The sequence below is a fragment of the Podarcis pityusensis genome, assembly GCF_964106645.2.
Source record: "Podarcis pityusensis genome assembly, chromosome: 3".
Taxonomy (NCBI): Eukaryota; Metazoa; Chordata; class Lepidosauria; order Squamata; family Lacertidae; genus Podarcis; species Podarcis pityusensis.
In genome coordinates, this window is record NC_138026.1 from 8,249,124 (window position 1) to 8,266,420 (window position 17,297).

At 44.2% G+C, this 17,297-nt stretch overlaps 1 protein-coding gene and 1 long non-coding RNA gene across 6 annotated transcripts in view; one reads left to right on the plus strand and one right to left on the minus strand.

Annotated features, from left to right (window-relative positions):
• The window catches only part of LOC308473752, a 77,019-nt gene extending 74,120 nt beyond the window's left edge, over nucleotides 1-2,899 (plus strand). Inside the window, exon 3 of the long non-coding RNA XR_013984283.1 lies at nucleotides 2,350-2,899. This is a non-coding gene — a long non-coding RNA (uncharacterized lncRNA). The remainder of the gene's footprint in view (nucleotides 1-2,349) is intronic.
• On the minus strand, nucleotides 162-17,247 carry NHLRC3 (NHL repeat containing 3). 5 transcript variants are annotated; one of them, XM_080999273.1, is made up of 8 exons: nucleotides 17,102-17,247; nucleotides 13,457-13,564; nucleotides 12,851-12,997; nucleotides 6,985-7,135; nucleotides 6,138-6,338; nucleotides 4,494-4,585; nucleotides 2,906-3,018; nucleotides 162-1,186 (listed from the first exon to the last, which is right to left on the minus strand). In XM_080999273.1, exons 1-8 carry the CDS (start codon nucleotides 17,207-17,209, stop codon nucleotides 958-960), a joined length of 1,149 nt encoding a protein of 382 aa, XP_080855399.1. In that variant the 5' UTR covers nucleotides 17,210-17,247; the 3' UTR covers nucleotides 162-957. The 5 variants fall into 5 exon arrangements, with proteins under 5 accessions (XP_080855399.1, XP_080855398.1, XP_080855401.1 ...); XM_080999272.1 differs by having other exon boundaries at nucleotides 17,090-17,247; XM_080999275.1 differs by lacking the exon at nucleotides 13,457-13,564.
• Nucleotides 17,248-17,297: the final 50 nt, after the last annotated feature.

A 17,297-nucleotide genomic window follows, 5' to 3' on the forward strand; every position in this document is an offset into this window, starting at 1 on the left:
TTAGGTGGGACACCAAAGAATTTGAATAGAGGATGAAGCAGCCCTTAAAACGCAGAGGGGCCTCTTCAAATGTTTACAGCACTAGTCTGAACTGGGTGCTTTACAAATAATAAAAAACAATTCCAGGAAAATGGAAGAAAGGTATTTTTAGATTCTGCAAATTTCGTAAGTAATAATAATAATAAATTTTTATTTATACCCCACCCTCCCCGGCCAAACCGGGCTCACACAACAAAGCATACATGCAAAAGTGGGAATGTAAAGAGTACCCCAAACAGTAAGAGTAGTCACAACATGACAGTTTGCTTTAGGAGTAAACAAACTTGAATTTTTTGGTCATTCACAAAGCTTCAGAAGTCCCAAGAGAGTTTTAAAAGATACCACTCTGGTGGAAAGCTAACTGAGGCTCCCTAGAGAAGAGGATTGCTAAAAGACCTTGCATTTTCATACTTGGAGGAGACATTTCCAGAGATAAGCATAGCCAAGACTGTTTTGCTGCACAGTCATCTTATAGGATCTTCCCATACAGACCAGACCAGCCTCTTTTTCCTCCATTCACAGGAAAGAAGCAATCAGGCTCCTTAGCTGAGATAATCTGCTACAAATAAACGGAAAATTCTGACTCCATGAAGAAGAAAATTTTCCCAATCACGGGATGACTCATGGAAGCTGCATTAAACTAGTATTTCTAGCAGTTTGTGCGGTGGTAAATTTACTTTTGTATGATTTAAAATTAGCAGTGCTGGTGACACTGACTTAAAAAAACAAACAAGTCTATAAAAACCAGCTAACACAAAAATGGCCACCACTTAAAATCCCTGAGATAGGCACAAAAAGTGAAACAAACGTGCACTTCAAATGAACAAAGTTAATCCAAAAGTTCTTGTGTTACACAGCCGACAGCAATCCAACAGAGGAAATATTCTGGAAGTCCCTTGTGCCGTGTGAAAGATGCTGTCAGTATAAAGGCACGTACTTCTGTACTTGCTGGGCTCCAATTTCTGCTACATAAATTGCTCCAGTTTTCTTGCTGACATCCACAAGATGGGGCTTAACTTCGCTTGCAAGCTGAATTGTGTCCATCACTACACAGTCCTCAATTGATCCTACTGGTGGGGCAGCCAAGATTGACACCCTGTCAATATTTATATGTGCGACGATCATATACCTTTGATCTGGAGTTAATCTACAGGAGGAAGGGAGGGAGAGAGAGAGAGAGAAGGGGAGAGAGAGACTATTTAAAGAGAATCCTTTAAATCCTATTTAAAATCCTGCAGTATGAACATAATGCACTTTTGCACACATTTGGGGGGGGGGGTTACCTTCTGTTTGCACATCCCTCATGCCACCCAAAAAGTTGATCTGATAATCCCAAATTCATCCTACTGGTGTCATCTGGAGGATTTTGTGACCCTTCTGAGTCAGTTTTTGGCCAGGGAAACAGGGTTCAGACAGAACGGGAAACTGTAGTTTGTGAAGTGCATCAGCATATTTTATTCTTGAAAACCTATTAAGACTTATTTTTTTAAAAAGAGGGGGGGTGTCATAATCCTACCCTCCATGAATGGCAGCCCCTTCCACTCATCAGGTTCTTTGGCACTAAACTCAAATCTCAACATTCTTAGTTAACAACAAAAAATGTTTTTGCACAACCTGCAAGATAAGACTTTTACACAAGAGATTAGATGGGCACAATCCACCATTAATCAGAAATCATTAGACCCACAGTCATTTCTATGAACACATATCCCAATGAATGAAAGGAAAAGACCACACTTATGTGAGAGCCTCATTCCTATATTTCCAAAGTAGCATGGAATTACCCCTTGGGGAAGCAGCTTCCACACAGCTGCGAGTGCAAGTGAACAGAACCAATATTATGCTTGTGTGGGGTAAAATTCGAACGGCTGCAGACCGTTCAAATATGGTGGAAATGCCCAATCAGCAGGATGTAAAGGTGCCCTTCTTTTCACGGAAGGAGTTCTTCAATTCACAGAAAGGCCTTTGAGCAAGTGGGGAGGACATTCCTTTTCTCATAAGCCTTAATCAATCAATGGCCTTTTAAACTGTGGGGGGCATTGTTTTCGTTTGTTACTGTGGTATGTATTTTTGTGGTTTTTATATTGTATTTTGTGGTTTTTATATGGTATGTATTTTTGTGGTTTTAAACTGCTCAGTGATCCTTGGATGAAGGGTGGTACAGAAATTTAATAAATGATAATAATTATTTTTCACGTATTCCTCATCTTGCACGTAGCTACCCCCCTGCACAAATGCCAGCACCCACTCCTCTGCAGAGTAGATTTCCAAGGGGTACTGTGAAAATCACTTTTCCTCTTCTATTTGCAGATGCCAGGAGCTTCTTCTTCTTGAGCAGAATTCCACTTACAGAATTGCTGGATCTGATCCAAACAGAAGTCAGGCACCCATTAGAAAGGCTAATTTAAGGCTTTGGCAGCCGAATCAAGCTTTTGCATGCCATAACCCTTCCGATAATAAAAGGGCCGCAAAAAAGGCAACATCTACCATCTGTCTAGCATCTGATATTCGTGGAAATACAACATGCAAAATTATCTGGATGGATGCACTAATGAGCCACCTCTCGTCTTTCGAGCCAGATGGATACATTAAGGAAAGCCAGTGTAAAAGTTTTACGGCACCACCAAACACACTGGCATTTTCATCTCACTGTTAGGAAGAGATATATCTCCAGTGAACACAGTACTGTAGCTCAAACACTGGTACACCCACAGTGCCACGTAAAATGGCTCTAACACTGGCACTGGAGCTCTTCATCACCTTACAAACAAAGGCATTCTCCATAATCAACATGAGCCCTGCTCAGTTGAAAAGTCTCCCCTTCCACCCACCGCCCAGATTTGCATGCAAGCTACAGATACTATACCTGACAGAAGAAGGGCCATCTTGTGTAAAGCAGCTATTCCAACAGCCCAACCATTCCCCTGTGGTTTTCTGAAAAGCCTGGATTCTCCAGTTGGCTCTGTCAGCAACCCATACCTACTGAAAATACAAAATCTGTTCACAGCCATTTTTAAACACCACCTCAGCGATCCTGCATATGCTCTATGATGTTTAATATCACATGAAATGGGGATCTACATGTTGCCATTCTGAGCAGGCTGGTATAGGATCTCGCCAACATTACTGAACTCACTTTAGGGAAGAATCCATACCTGCAGCACAGCATGCACTCTTTAATCCTAGCTTCCTGCTAAACATACCTGTGTGACACGAGTGTTAAGGCAGGAAGAGCGGCTTTTGATTGCGGTTGGAAGAAGAGCAGCAAACCACTAATGTGGGTCTGCAGGTACTATCAAGCCAAGCCTCCGGGTTTCTTTTTCCCAGAGGCAGGCAGAGCTTGTTCATAGGAAGCGAACATTTGTTTCAGATTATTATTTGTTTCTAAGTTTAGAAAACAAAGGAAAATCATAGACATGTTTTCCTTCTACATGAAAAATGCAAGTTTTTCAGTTAAAACGTTGGTCCAGTACATCTCTACAATACTAACATGGAATCGGGGGAAATGCAGAGAATACTTCACGAAACAGTGCCCTAAAAATTCATACCTGGACTTGTTTCGATTAACGTCTGCAGGAGACTTTGTGGATATTTAAGGTATAATTAGAAAAATCTTAATAATTATTCATAAAGGAAACAGCTTATAAGAAGTAAATAAGGATGCCAGAAACAGGATAAAGGAAGTCTTTTATTTGTTTGTATTGTTGTATATTATGCTTGTTGTTTGTTATGCTTGTGTCTGATGGGGGTGGATTTCTGTGTTGGGGGGTTTGTGTTATGTTGTAAAAAAAAATTATTTTTAAAAAATATACTAACATGGAATCACTCGTTTCTTGGTTTAATTAAAACTCGTTGATGAAAAATAGCATGGAATGTTTCATTCACAGACAAGGAAGGGGCGGGGGAGAGAAACATGCCATAAAAGATTGGAGAAAGCCCCAAAACTTTAAAGCACCAGTCCTCAACACTTCCTTGAAAGCTGCAAGTAAATTAAAGGTAAAGGTAAAGGGACCCCTGACCATTAGGTCTAGTTGTGACCGACTCTGGGGTTGTGGTGCTCATCTTGCTTTACTGGCCGAGGGAGCCGGCGTACAGCTTCCGGGTCATGTGGCCAGCATGACTAAGTCACTTCTGGCGAACCAGAGCAGCAAACGGAAACGCCGTTTATCTTCCCGCTGGAGTGGTACCTATTTATCTACTTGCACTTTGACATGCTTTCGAACTGCTAGGTTGGCAGGAGCAGGGACTGAGCGACGGGAGCTCACCTCATCGTGGGTATTCGAACCGCCGACCTTCTGATCGGCAAGTCCTAGGTTCTGTGGTTTAACCCACAGTGCCATCCGCGTCCCTACGCAAGTAAATTACTGGAAGTTTAAATTCAAGTGAGAAAATTTCAAGCCCTTGTCATGATGGCTATTTATAAAACTATATTACAGCGATCACGGCTACTTTACCCGTCCGACAGCATCCACCGTTACACTGTGTGGGATATTGAACTGTGCAGTCCCAGAACCATTTTCTCCATGCAGCCATAGAGTCTTAAAGTCTGCAGGTAGAAAGGAAGCACCATATATTGCTGTGCATTTTATAATAAAACATCTGCTTTACATCATAATAAATAAATAAATTTATTTTTATTTATACCACGCCCTTCCCGGTTTAAAAACCGGGCTCAGGGCGGCTAACAGCAAATATAAAACATTGATTAAAATGCAACTTAAAAAGCAGCATAAAACAGCACAGAAGACAGCATAAAATGCAGCATCAATATCAATAAAATCCAAAAATTCAGGGGTCATTTTTGGGGGGAAAATACCCCAGTCAATAGACATCGAATGATCACCTGGGCTAACTGGCCAAGTTGGTCCTACTAGGGCCAGCAAGGAGGTATGTGGATAAGAATTTAAATGTGGGGTCCCAGAAAGGGTTTCTTCATAGAAGAGGAAAGGGAAAAGGATATAGAGGATCAGGCTAATTCAAACTGAAGGCCAGGCGGAATAGCTCTGTCTTACAGGCCCTGCGGAAGGAGATCAAGTCTTGCAGGGCCCTAGTCTCGTGGGACACAGAGCATTCCACCAGGTTGGAGCCGTCACTGATAAAGCCCTAGCCCTGGTGGAGGATAGTCTGGCTTCCTTAGGGCCCTCTGCGGGACATACCAGGAGAGGCGGTCCCATAAGTACAAGGGTCCTAGGCCGCATAGGGCTTTAAAGGTCAGCTGACAGCTTTCTAATTCTTTAGTGATTTCAAAAACAGGGTAACTTTCTGTCCTCTTCCTAAAAACAGAGTGGGGGAACATATTCTAAATACTGTAAAACTAAAAACTATCCAGTAAGGATTTGGGCCTTCTCCTACATTTAATAAACAAAAACAAAAAAACACATTTCCTTCTATCATAGTCTGACTGTGGAAGTTCTACCGAAATTTCAAATGCTGCAATTAACAGAGCCCTTAAAGCGTAAACCCATATGGGAGAGACAAAAGACCTCAAGAAATACAGAAATGATAGTCACATAAATTAGGAGAACATAGCAAAAACAAAAACAAACCACTAGCGCAGGCACTGGGAAATTCCCCACCCCCTGGAGGCTATTTTGACATGTGGGTGGAGACACCTACTTGTCTAGTATGTCATTATGAAACCAGCTCACAATTTCAAACAGGCTGCCCAGCTGACTGGCACTGACAGCAGGCCTTGCTTGGCCCATTTGCAGGCATTGTACCTGCAAAAAGACATTTCCCCTCTGCATACTAGCTCTGCAGGCCCACAGAGGAAAATATGTCAATTTGCAGGTGTGGTTTGGATCCAAACCACACCTGCAAATGGACTTCAAAGGGACTTGCTATTCAGAAGCCCCACTTGCCAAGGAACAACTGGGAGAGCATTTTAAACTCCCAATTGTTCCTTGGCACCTGAGTCTTTTATGTGCCGCACACCTGACATCACATGTGATGGCAGGTGGGGAGGGCTTGTTGTAAACCGGCTTGGGGGCCAAACAAGCTGAGGCTGATTAGGTCTGGTGGCTGGAGGTTCCCTATTGCTGTACATCAAAGCAATTCTGAATGTTGCGCGTATAGGCCATTCACGTCCATTCACTTACCTGGCGTCAATTTGACCAAACGGTTGTTCAGTCCTCCATCACCATCTACAATGTAGATGTCTCCGCTTTCTTCCACAAAAATCTCTGCTGGCTGGTCAAACTGCAAGGGATTTGTACCAGAACCTGCTCTACCTGCAGTACCTATGACTTGAAGAAGTTCACCTGAAGGACTATACTGTTTAATTGTGTGTCCATATTCGCCTATATGAAGGAATAGACATTTTTCAGTAAGATCATATTTTCTCTGTGAACACCATAATTTTAAAAGGAGTGAGGTTGTGAAGAATTGGGCAAAAACTGGATGGGACATTAACTGGATTTACTGCTCTCCAAGTGTGGAACCTCTGTGCTGTGTGAACTGCCCTTGGTCTTCCACCATGAACCTGTCCTTGTTCCTCAGCCTACTGAACGCCCAGGAAATAAACATCTTCCTCCCTTTTTTAATCACCTGAACTTGTACAAGCTGCAAGATTTGCACAGATGCAGAGCTGTATCTTTTAGGATGATGGCCTGGTGGTACTAGGCGCTTTGTGTGGGCTGTACTGTAGTTAAATTGAACACTCAGTTGGATATCAGGCCCAAGAACATAACAAGAGCAAACTGCTGAAGGAAGGAACTGCAAGGAGAGGCACATGAACGGTCTGGTTATTTCAATCTGTCTCGCTTCACCTTTGTGTCTTAGAATGGACTGTTGTGTTATTTTTTTCATGTTTTATATCATGAGGCAGCATGGAGACAAGTTCTTTTGTGGAAAGGGAGCCTCTAAAATTTACGTCTAACTTAAAACATCATAAGCACACTGTTTTGTTTCACTCTAGTGTTATTTAGCAATAATCATTCCACATACCAGTTCCAACATCTGTGATCCACACTGAAGTTGCATTGGGTGTGTTCAGCACAAAGATACCATGAGGCATTTCAATGGAAGCATTCCATGCTTGTAAGAAATAGCCATCCTCAGTATAAACTACAACCTTAGGCACATTTTCATCACCTCTCTGTAAAAGTGTATAAAGATAACAGAGAACCAATCAGATCTTGCAGAATGAAATTAAAGAATTTTTTCATAACATTTCCTTATTGCATATACGTACATATACATATGCATATACATATACATATATTCTCACAAATCTTATTAGCTCCACCAAGTATTGTTATGTCTGGTTCACATGCAAGGAAAAAGCTGATCAGTGGCTTCCTTTCACTGAATCTTAATGCAGAGGTACAAAAGGATAGTGGATTTTTGTCCTCAGCATATAATAATAATAATAATAATAATAATAATAATAATAATTTTTATTTATACCCCGCCCTCCCCAGCCAAGGCCAGGCTCAGGGCGGCTAACAAGCAATAATAAAAACAAGTTGAATGAATACAACTTAAAAACAAAATTAAAATACAACATTAAAATATTGAAACATTAGAATATTAAAATGTAGCCTCATCGCAGGAGGAGAAAGGAAAAGAAAAAAGAAAGAGGGGGAGGGAATCAAATTGGCTCCAAGCCAGGCGGAACAACTCTGTCTTACAGTCCCTGCAGAAAGAAATCAGATCCTGCAGGGCCCTGGTCTCATGAGGCAGAGCGTTTATACCACGAAAAGCTGAAAAGGCCCTGGCTCTGGTTGAAGCTAATCTAACTTCCTTAGGGCCCGGGACCACTAGGGTGTTGCTATTTATGGACCTTGAGGCTCTCCGTGGGGCATACCGGGAGAGGCGGTCCCGTAGGTACGAGGGTCCTAGGCTGTGAAGGGCTTTAAAGGTCAAAACCAGCACCTTAAATCTGACCCTGTACTCCACCGGGAGCCAGTGCAGCTGGAAAAGCACTGGGTGAATATGCTCCCATGGCAGAGACCCCGTGAGGAGCCTCGCTACAGCATTCTGCACACGCTGGAGTTTCTGGGACAGCTTCAAGGGCAGCTCAACATAGAGCGAATTACAGTAGTCAAGCCTGGAGGTGACCATCGCATGGATCACTGTGGCCAGGTTGGGGTGGGAAAGGTAAGGGACCAACTGCTTGATGCGGCAAAGGTGGAAAAACGTTGCGTGGGTTTTGCTGTAACTTGCGCCTCCATGGAAAGGGAGGGAAAGGGAGGGAAGGGATTACACCCAAACTCTTAACGGAAGGCAATGGCACTAATTGGGCCCCTGCAAGAGAAGGGAGTTGGTCCCTCATCCCCATGCCATCCCGACCCAGCCACAGGACCTCTGTCTTCGAAGGATTTAGTTTCCCTATACTGCAACCCAACAGCTGCCCTCTCTCACCAAGCAGCAGCCATTCTATCAGGTGGCAGAATAGAGAGAAAGAGAAACAAAGCAACTCCACAACTTTTGCTGAGGAACCAGTCACCTTTTGGCTCTTCCTCAACTGTCACCTAGTAAAAGGCGTTAGTCCTTCAGGCTATGTGAATTGCCTCCGTCCCAAAGACCATTATAAGGAACTTCCGGGTCAGCGCCATTGGTGAATGGCGGAGTTCCTCCGACCGGAGGAACGGGCTCCGTGGAAACTGGGTCTTCCCGCCGCAGCGAAGGTGGGGACCTGCTAGAAATCCCAGGCAGAGGAAGCCTGGGAACGTGGGGTTCGGCAGGGCACCAGAAACGCCCCCCTACTCGCGGGGAATCCCATCTAGGGGCTCCGGAGCGAAGTGGGGTGAGAAGCGCGGTGCTACGAACTGACTGCTACTTTCACGGAGTGAAGCCGAACAGCCATTGCCAGAGAGCGCTGACTTTTTCCTGTGGACAATTGGACTTATAACAAGCACCCGTGAGTAGAAACGGAAAATTGCATCAAGAAATTGCTTTAATTTGGTATCGAAGTGGGAAGGTGCAAACAGGAAGTCCGCCTTCCGCTTTTTTGTATATAGACTAAAAAAAAAATTTGCAAGCTAAAGCCGGGAAGCTGTTAAAAAAGACTAAATTTCCTACATTTAGAATCACTGAAACCCCCCTTGGAAGCAGGAGAAAAGGTGGGGGGGACTCTGTTTAACCCCAGCAGGAGAGGGAGTGAAGAAGGATAAGTTTCCACCGTCTCTAACCTGGGAACGGGGTGTCAGAGACAGAAACTGTTGGAGAGGTTCATTGACTGTGAACGTAACACTTTGACAGATAGCTAATGAAGAGAAACAAGTTGATTCTAATGTTGCCTTTTGCATTTTAAAGAAACAAAATACCTGAAAAACATCTGAAATATCTGAAAAATGAAAGTAACTTTCCTTTGTCTTCAAAAAAAAAAGAAAAAAAGGATACAAGTAGATTGTCTCCTCTAGAGGGAGCTTGCTAAATTGTTGCTGCAGCATATTTGAGACCCAACATCTGTGAGATTAAGACTGTGGGAACAGTCTTTTCTGACCTTGAACAAAGATGAGCTGGGAGAAAGACTGGGTGCTTGCTTTATGCAAGACAAATGCTTTGCTGGAACAGATGCATGAGAAGATGGACTTGATGAATGAGAAAATGGATTTGACTGTTGTGGTTAATAACATTGATACAGAAATCATCCAAGAACCAACCTATCAATCTGTACTGACTGGGCAAGTGCAGATGACAATGGAGAAGGATGCGGCTGCACCTCAAATAGTACAAATGGAGAGACCCGAGGCCCTACAGGAGCATAAACCGCTGTTATTGAAGATTGAAGTTGGAGTGGGCCAAGGGGAGTCTGGAGATGAGGAGGTTCCTAGCTTTGGAGAGACCTTGAAATTTGATTTTAAATACATTTTGGATTATATCGAGGACTGTGGGGAGTGGGACTGTGGGGAATGGGCGAGCTGGATGAAGGGTGATGGAGACAATTTTGGGTTGGAATCCCCCAGAGACCTACTCCTCAATGAGAAAGGAAAGAAACTAAGACAGAGACCAACAAAAGACAAGGAAAAGGGCAAGTACAAACAAGATGAAGAAGAATTGCAGAAGGGACATGGAAGAGATTTAAGGGCCTCGGACATAAGGCTTCCAGGTTGATGGACTAGATGGAATGGACAATAAGGACTGACATGACCCGAGACCAGGAAGAAGAGACGCTGGATGATGATTGGAAGAGAATTTATAATGTAAATTTTTTATTTTAGAATCAGCTAATATTAGGGAAAATGTGGGAATGAAACTATACGACTCTAGCAGAAATGATATCAGGAGCTATGTATATTTGAAAACTAAGATTTAAGTCTTAAGGTAGTTAGGGGTAAGATAAGGTTAAATAAATTAAGTTAATCTGAATAACAGAATATGGGGAAAGATGGTAAGGATTTGTTGAGTTAATTATTAGGTTAAATTGTTAAGATAAATTTTATAACAAAAATTGAGAAAAATGGAAAGAATTTGCTGAAATAATTACTAAACTAGAACACAAAAACGGAGGTGTGAGTGTTGGGAAAAAGCACCAAGGCAAAAGCCAGCTCCAGATGGCTGGAATGCAAAACAGTGCAGATGTACTGTTGGAGAAAAGGTGGAGCCTATTCTCTGTACTGAGCACCGGATGTTAGCTCAGTGTGTCATATGACCTGTACTGGAAGTACAGGGGTGGAGTTGTGTCTCTTCTGATGGAGTCTGAAGGGAACAGTCACATTTCTATGTACTGTTGAGTGACAGGAATAAAACATGTAGAAAGGACTCCTGTCTGTCTCATTTCTCCTCCCTGGGAGAATGCAGGGAGGGAGAGAGAAGCAAAGAAGCAGAGGGTGTGTTCTTCTCACGTTTGAGGAGGATCGCCGGTTTGTTTACCTAGCCTGCCGGGGTCGCAGACGGACGGTAAACACAGAGTATCTCACTCAATTGCCTCGGGGGAGGCCAGGTACCTCTGCCTGTGAGATGAAGATACTGACAGTGAGGAGGTCAATGAAACAAGCAAATGGAAATTATGGATATGCAATTTGGGATTTGTGGTTTTTTTTTACTTTCTTTTGCTGTATTGTCGTATTGGTTTTTATATTTTGTGCTTTTCTCCTTTTTTATTGTTTTCTTTTTTTGTATTGTAGTGTTGTTTTTTATTTTTTCTCTTTCTTGTAATTCTGAAATTATCAATAAATATTATTATTTTTTTTAAAAAAAGATCATTATAAGAACTGTAAGAAATGATGCATGGACTTCATTTCCTTCCTCTCCCTCTCCATCTGTTTTTCCTTGTGTGCCATGTATTGTAGATTATAAGCCTAAAGATCTTTGTAAAGCCACTCTCATAACCTTTTTGACTAAAGAATGGAGTAAAAGTGTTTAATCTAGATGGTCATGGCATAACACAAAAGTGGACAGTGTACAATCACAGTGAAGCTTTCCCCATAATCGTACTTCCATACGAGAAAAGGCATAACCTGTTGAAATTCTGCCTGGAAAACAAGACACAACAAAGAAAAGTGCATTAAAGACAAGGGGAAACAGAAGTTCTTTAGGACCCTATTGCCTGCCCATCAAACAACTCACTCATCAGTTGCAGCTCTGACTTCACTTATTGGCTAAAACCACTGACAGGCAGGAGGAGCCAGGCTTGATTATTTCACAGAAATCACTTAGACAGTTATCTTCCCATTTTGCTTCAGAGTTTTCTTTTTAAGAGGGCAAGAAACTTACTTTTTTAAAATGACAGCTCAGAGTCTGGGGCCCCTCCCTGGGGGCACCAATGAAGGCTTTTGCCGGCTCATCGGGTTGGCAATCCCTGATCTAAGGTACTGTTGAGGAAAAGATGCTGCGATTTTTGTGTGTGTGTGTGTGTGTTTTTTTAAGAAAGCAAAGAGACAGGATATGCAGGCTAGAAGAGAAGGTTTCTAGGAAGATCAGGGATACAAGAGATCAAGCAGAGTCTGGGTGTGAGAAACTGGACAAAGAACTGGCAGAAAGGCAGAGGGAAGGGTCTGACAGAATGCAGCCACCTTATGGAATAGAACTAATGTGCAGCAGATAGGCAGGGCAAGTATAGAGGAACTGTGGCACATTTAAAAGCCTTTCTTGATTTTGCAGCCAGATCTACAGAAAAAGGAAAGCTGAACTCTCAGCCTCTGAATCCATTTAGAGCTTTGCGAAACATAATGCGATGAGAATAAAAGCACAATTTCTAGTACAAAGACACTGCCCAGCATTTCCTACACTGGAAAGAAAATGGTCATTAATGGAGATATCCTTGCTGATGTCATCTACTTAAAATAATTGTGGCTTTCTTCACTGGCACTGTTATAATGAACAATCTTAGTCAACCATAAAGACTGAAAAGTGGAGTGTAAAGGGGAAATGTAGGAGATGAATGACAATTAGCTCCCTATTCTAGCATTCGGCTTCTAAGCTCCAGAGTAAACATGATATGAATGTTAAAATAGCATGCCAAGTGATGGAACTTTTTGAAGAAAATACGGTATTTTATAGCGAAAGAAGCAACAGAATTGATTTACTCCTTTAGGTAGCTCTTGCCACTACACTTTTTTTTTTTGGCATTTTTTTTTTCAGTATGGAAAAAGTTCACCCACACTGGAAAAAAGTCATGTGAATGTCTGCTTCTCACAAAGCTCTCCTCAACACCGGAAAGCATGTCTGCTTCCTTACAGGTCCACATGCATTCAGCAAGGGAAAATATAAAGAGAAATGTGAACTTTTCTGACATTGAAGGATGAGCCTCCACCCAGTATTCTGTGCAAGAGTTCCTAGTCTGGTTGCTGTAAAAACAGGAACTGCTAACAATCAAAGCTACACACTGGACAACTCTGGGGGTCAGAAGAATGTCTTTTCTTACCTGTCCCACGTATACTAATCCATTGACGTCATCCACAGCAACACAAAACGTCTGACCAGCAAAAGGAATCAAAGGCCAGTTTACATCAAGCTTGTAGAGTGGCTTCTCCCTTCTCCAGAGAGGGAAGAAAGTCAACTCACTTAACACCTTAAAAATAAACGGCAAAAAAATTACTGTTAAATGAGCCATCTCCAGAGAGCAGTATTTAACGTTTATCTATCACATTTTTATCTCATTCTTGTTCTAAGCACTGCATGCCTGAGGTTTTCCCATTTTTGTTCTCATCGCAACCCTGTGAGGTAGGCTAGGCTGACAAACAGCGATCCGAGGCACCATGTCTCTGAGCATCAGCCCCTGGAGAGTGAGACTGTCCTCATGTCTTGCTTGTAGACTTTTCACAGGCCTATGGTTGGCCACTGTGGGAAATAGGATGGACTAAACAGGGCACTTGCGTTCTTTGGAGCATGGATAATCATGTCCAGGCTATTGTGGTTAGGAGTGGGTTGCAGCTGGCAAACCAGTCAAGCTGGTGAAATGTGCTTCAAGCTACAGAAACCATTTAGGCCTCCAAAGGTGAGGTCAGAAGTAAAACTCCAAACTGCAAACCTCATTGCCATGCATCAACAGAACCTCCATCTTGCCTGGATTGATCTTCAGTTTACTGGCCCTTACCCACTCCATTACTGATTCCAGACATTGGTTCCATAATTTCATCTAGATTTAATGAAGAAGAGAAGCAGAACTGGTCATCACCAATGTACTGATGATGACACCACATCCCAAATCCCTAGATAATTTCATTTACAAGTTTTGCGTAGATGGCAATGCTCCCCTGGCCTCAAAAGGGAAGAAGAAGTTTCAGGAATGGGGAAATGATAAAATACATATTTTTCCTTCCCCCTACATCCAGCCCTCCTCTGACATACCATACTGCATTAGAGGGCTGCCAGTCTAAAACATGAATATTTTAACAGCTAAGCTGTCGGGGACTTGAGTAGGTCAAACCCCTCTCTTCACCCTACCCTCCATTTTCCTTTCTATTTTTGTTTGTTTTCAACCAGCACTCCAAATTCCACCCTTCAACTGTTCTTAGCCATACAAACCTAGTGGCTGAGGTGTGATACAGTAAACAATTTCTGTTCCTTTTTCTCAGTTCAACTGCCATAAGCAGCTTTCCATACCTCCAGAAAACTCACCGGTTCTTGTTAGGCCCTTTTAGAGCTTTTTCTTTTTTAAAAGGCCCTTAGTTTTGTTTTTATTTACAAATTCAGAAAGTGCAAGTTTGTTTTGGTAGCCTCATGACCCTTCCAAACCAACAGTCCATTCTCACAGTGCAGTTCTCATGTAACGTGAGGGGGGGGGGGGAATGATATAAATACTAATATGTATCCTGAAGTATTACGTCCCACAGATTGATCATTTAACAGCCAACTAAAAACACATTTTTTTTCAGTAATACGGACTATTGTATAGTCTGCAGGGCCAGCCCACCCATGAGGCAAGGTGAGGTGACTGCCTTAGGTGGCAGGATCCACAGGGGCAACAGATCCCAATGTAGATCTTTATGCCCCGCCCCTTGTTCCTGATGTAAATCTTCACTCACCCCTTGTTCCCTAGTGCGGACTGAGATGCCCTTTTTGTGGTTCGTCTCAGGGCCGGTTCAGACAGAACAAATATCCTCCAAACATGGCTTGGTTTCCCATGGACTTGGATAATAATAATAATAATAATAATTTATTATTTATACCCCGCCCATCTGGCTCAGTTCCCCCAGCCACTCTGGGCGGCTTCGAATCAAGTGTTAAAAACAATACAGCATTAAATATTAAAAACTTCCCTAAACAGGGCTGCCTTCAGATGTCTTTTAAAGAGAAGATAGCTGCTTATTTCTTTCACATCTGAAGGGAGGGCGTTCCACAGGGCGGACGCCACTACTGAGAAGGCCCTCTGTCTGGTTCCCTGTAACCTCACTTCCCACAATGAGGGAACCGCCAGAAGGTCCTCGGCGCTGGATCTCAGTGTCTGGGCTGAACGATGGGGGTGGAGACGCTCCTTCAGGTCTACTGGGCCATTTATGGCTTTAAAGGTCAGCACCAACACTTTGAATTGTGCTCGGAAATGTACTGGGAGCCAATGCATATCTCTCAGGACCAGTGTTATGTGGTCTCGGCAGCCACTCCCAGTCACCAGTCTAGCTGCCGCATTCTGGATTAATTGCAGTTTCCAGGTCACCTTCAAAGGTAGCCCCACGTAGAGCGCATTGCAGTAGTCCAAGTGAGAGATAACTAGAGCATGCACCACTCTGGCGAGACAGTCTGCGGGCAGGTAGGGTCTCAGCCTGCGTACCAGGTGGAGCTGGGTAGACAGCCGCCCTGGACACAGAATTAACCTGCGCCTCCATGGACAGCTGTGATACGATCCCACACCCCAAATACTTTTCATCCAAGCTGCCTCCCCATTAAAGAAATCGTACTCGATTAGGTCACAGGGTTTCCCAAAGTTGGGTCTCCAGCTGTTTTTGGACTACCATTCCCATCATCCCTGAGCACTGGTCTTGCTAGCTAGTTTCCTTGCTAGCTTTCTTCCTTCCTTCCTCCTGGGCCGTGTTCAGAAAGTGGTGGGGGGGGATGAGTGTTCAGACCCCTGGGCCCTCACTTGTGGGGTGCCTCAGGGTTCCGTCCTCTCCCCCATGCTTTTTAACATCTATATGAAGCCGCTGGGAGAGATCATCAGGGGGTTTGGACCGGGTATCCATCAATATGCAGATGATACCCAGCTCTACCTCTCTTTCAAATCAGAACCAGTGAAGGCGGTGAAGGTCCTGTGTGACTGCCTGGAGGCGGTTGGAGGATGGATGGCGGCTAATGGATTGAGGTTGAATCCTGACAAGACGGGCTGGTGTGGAGGACTCCCTGGTACTGAATGGGGAGACTGTGCCCTTGAAGGACCAGGTGCACAGCCTGGGAGTCATTTTGGACTCACAGCTGTTCATGGAAGCACAGGTCAATTCTGTGTCCAGGGCAGCTGTTTACCAGCTCCATCTGGTACGCAGGCTGAGACCCTACCTGCCCACAGACTGTCTGGCCAGAGTGGTGCATGCTCTGGTAATCTCCCGCTGCAATGCGCTCTATGTGGGCTACCTTTGAAGGTGACCCGGAAACTACAACTAATCCAGAATGCAGCAGCTAGACTGGTGACTGGGGGCAGCCGCCGAGACCACATAACACCAGTCTTGAAAGACCTACGTTTCCGAGCACAATTCAAAGTGTTGGTGCTGACCTTTAAAGCCCTAAACGGCCTCAGTCCAGTATACCTCAAGGAGCGTCTCCACTCCCATCGTTCTGCCCGGACATTGAGGTCCAGCACCAAGGACCTTCTGGCGGTTCCCTCATTGTGGGAAGTGAGGTTACAGGGAACCAGCCAGAGGGCCTTCTCGGTAGTGGCACCCGCCCTGTGGAACTCTCTCCCACCAGATGTCAAAGAGAAGAACAACTTCCAGACTTTTAGAAGACATCTGAAGGCAGCCCTGTTTAGGGAAGCTTTTAATGTTTAACAGACCACTGTATTTTAATATTCGGTTGGAAGCCACCCAGAGTGGCTGGGGGAACCCAGCCAGATGGGCAGGGTATAAATACTAAATTATTATTATTATTATTATTATTATTATTATTATTGATGGAGAAAGCCCCCGGCTCAAGGTTGACGTCACCACTGACAGGAATACAGTGGTACCTCGGGTTAAGAACTTAATTCGTTCTGGAGGTCCGTTTTTAAGCTGAAACTGTTCTTAAGCTGAGGTACCACTTTAGCTAATGGGGCCTCCCGCCTCCGCCGCTCGATTTCTGTTCTCATCCTGAAGCAAAGTTCTTAACCCGAGGTACTATTTCTGGGTTAGTGGAGTCTGTAACCTGAAGCGTTTGTAACCCGAGGTACCACTGTACAAGTCTTGAAAGAGGGGTCCTTGAGCAATTATTATTATTATTATTATTATTATTATTATTATAATAGCTAGGGATGATGGGAGTTGTAGTCCAAAACAACAACAGCTAGAGACCCAAGTTTGCGAAACCTTGGATTAGTTCCTCACAGATGTGTGCATATTCACACAGCTGTGAAGGGAAAAGGGCCGCCCCCCCCCCGACCCTGGGCGTCGCTCCCTCAGCCTGGCCCACCTCACAGGGCTGTTGTGACACAAGGGACCCTGCTAAGCGCGGGAGCGGAGGGCGGTCCGCTCTGTACCTGCCAACCCACCTGCACCTCAGACCCCGCCGTGTACAGGCTGATCAGCAGCACGAGCGAGGCGGCCCCTCCGAGGCCCGCCAAAAGGCGGCAGAGCCGGGGATAGCGGCGGGCGGCCATCGAGGAGGAGCCTCCGCGGGCGCGAGCCGAGCCGCCGCCACGCGCCACGCGAGCGAGCGAGGGAGGCAGGCGCGCACGTTCGGGACGG

What these genes read in the sequence shown, in the direction of transcription:
- NHLRC3 (XM_080999272.1), bottom strand. Translation starts at nt 17,209, where the DNA reads ATGGCCGCCCGCCGCTATCCCCGGCTCTGCCGCCTTTTGGCGGGCCTC. An exon ending in AGGTGCAGGTGGGTTGGCAG is followed by an intron (nt 13,565 to 17,089) that starts GTACAGAGCGGA and finishes CATTAAATCTAG; the next exon opens with ATGAAATTATGGAACCAATG. An exon ending in GATCACAGATGTTGGAACTG is followed by an intron (nt 6,339 to 6,984) that starts GTATGTGGAATG and finishes TCCTTCATATAG; the next exon opens with GCGAATATGGACACACAATT.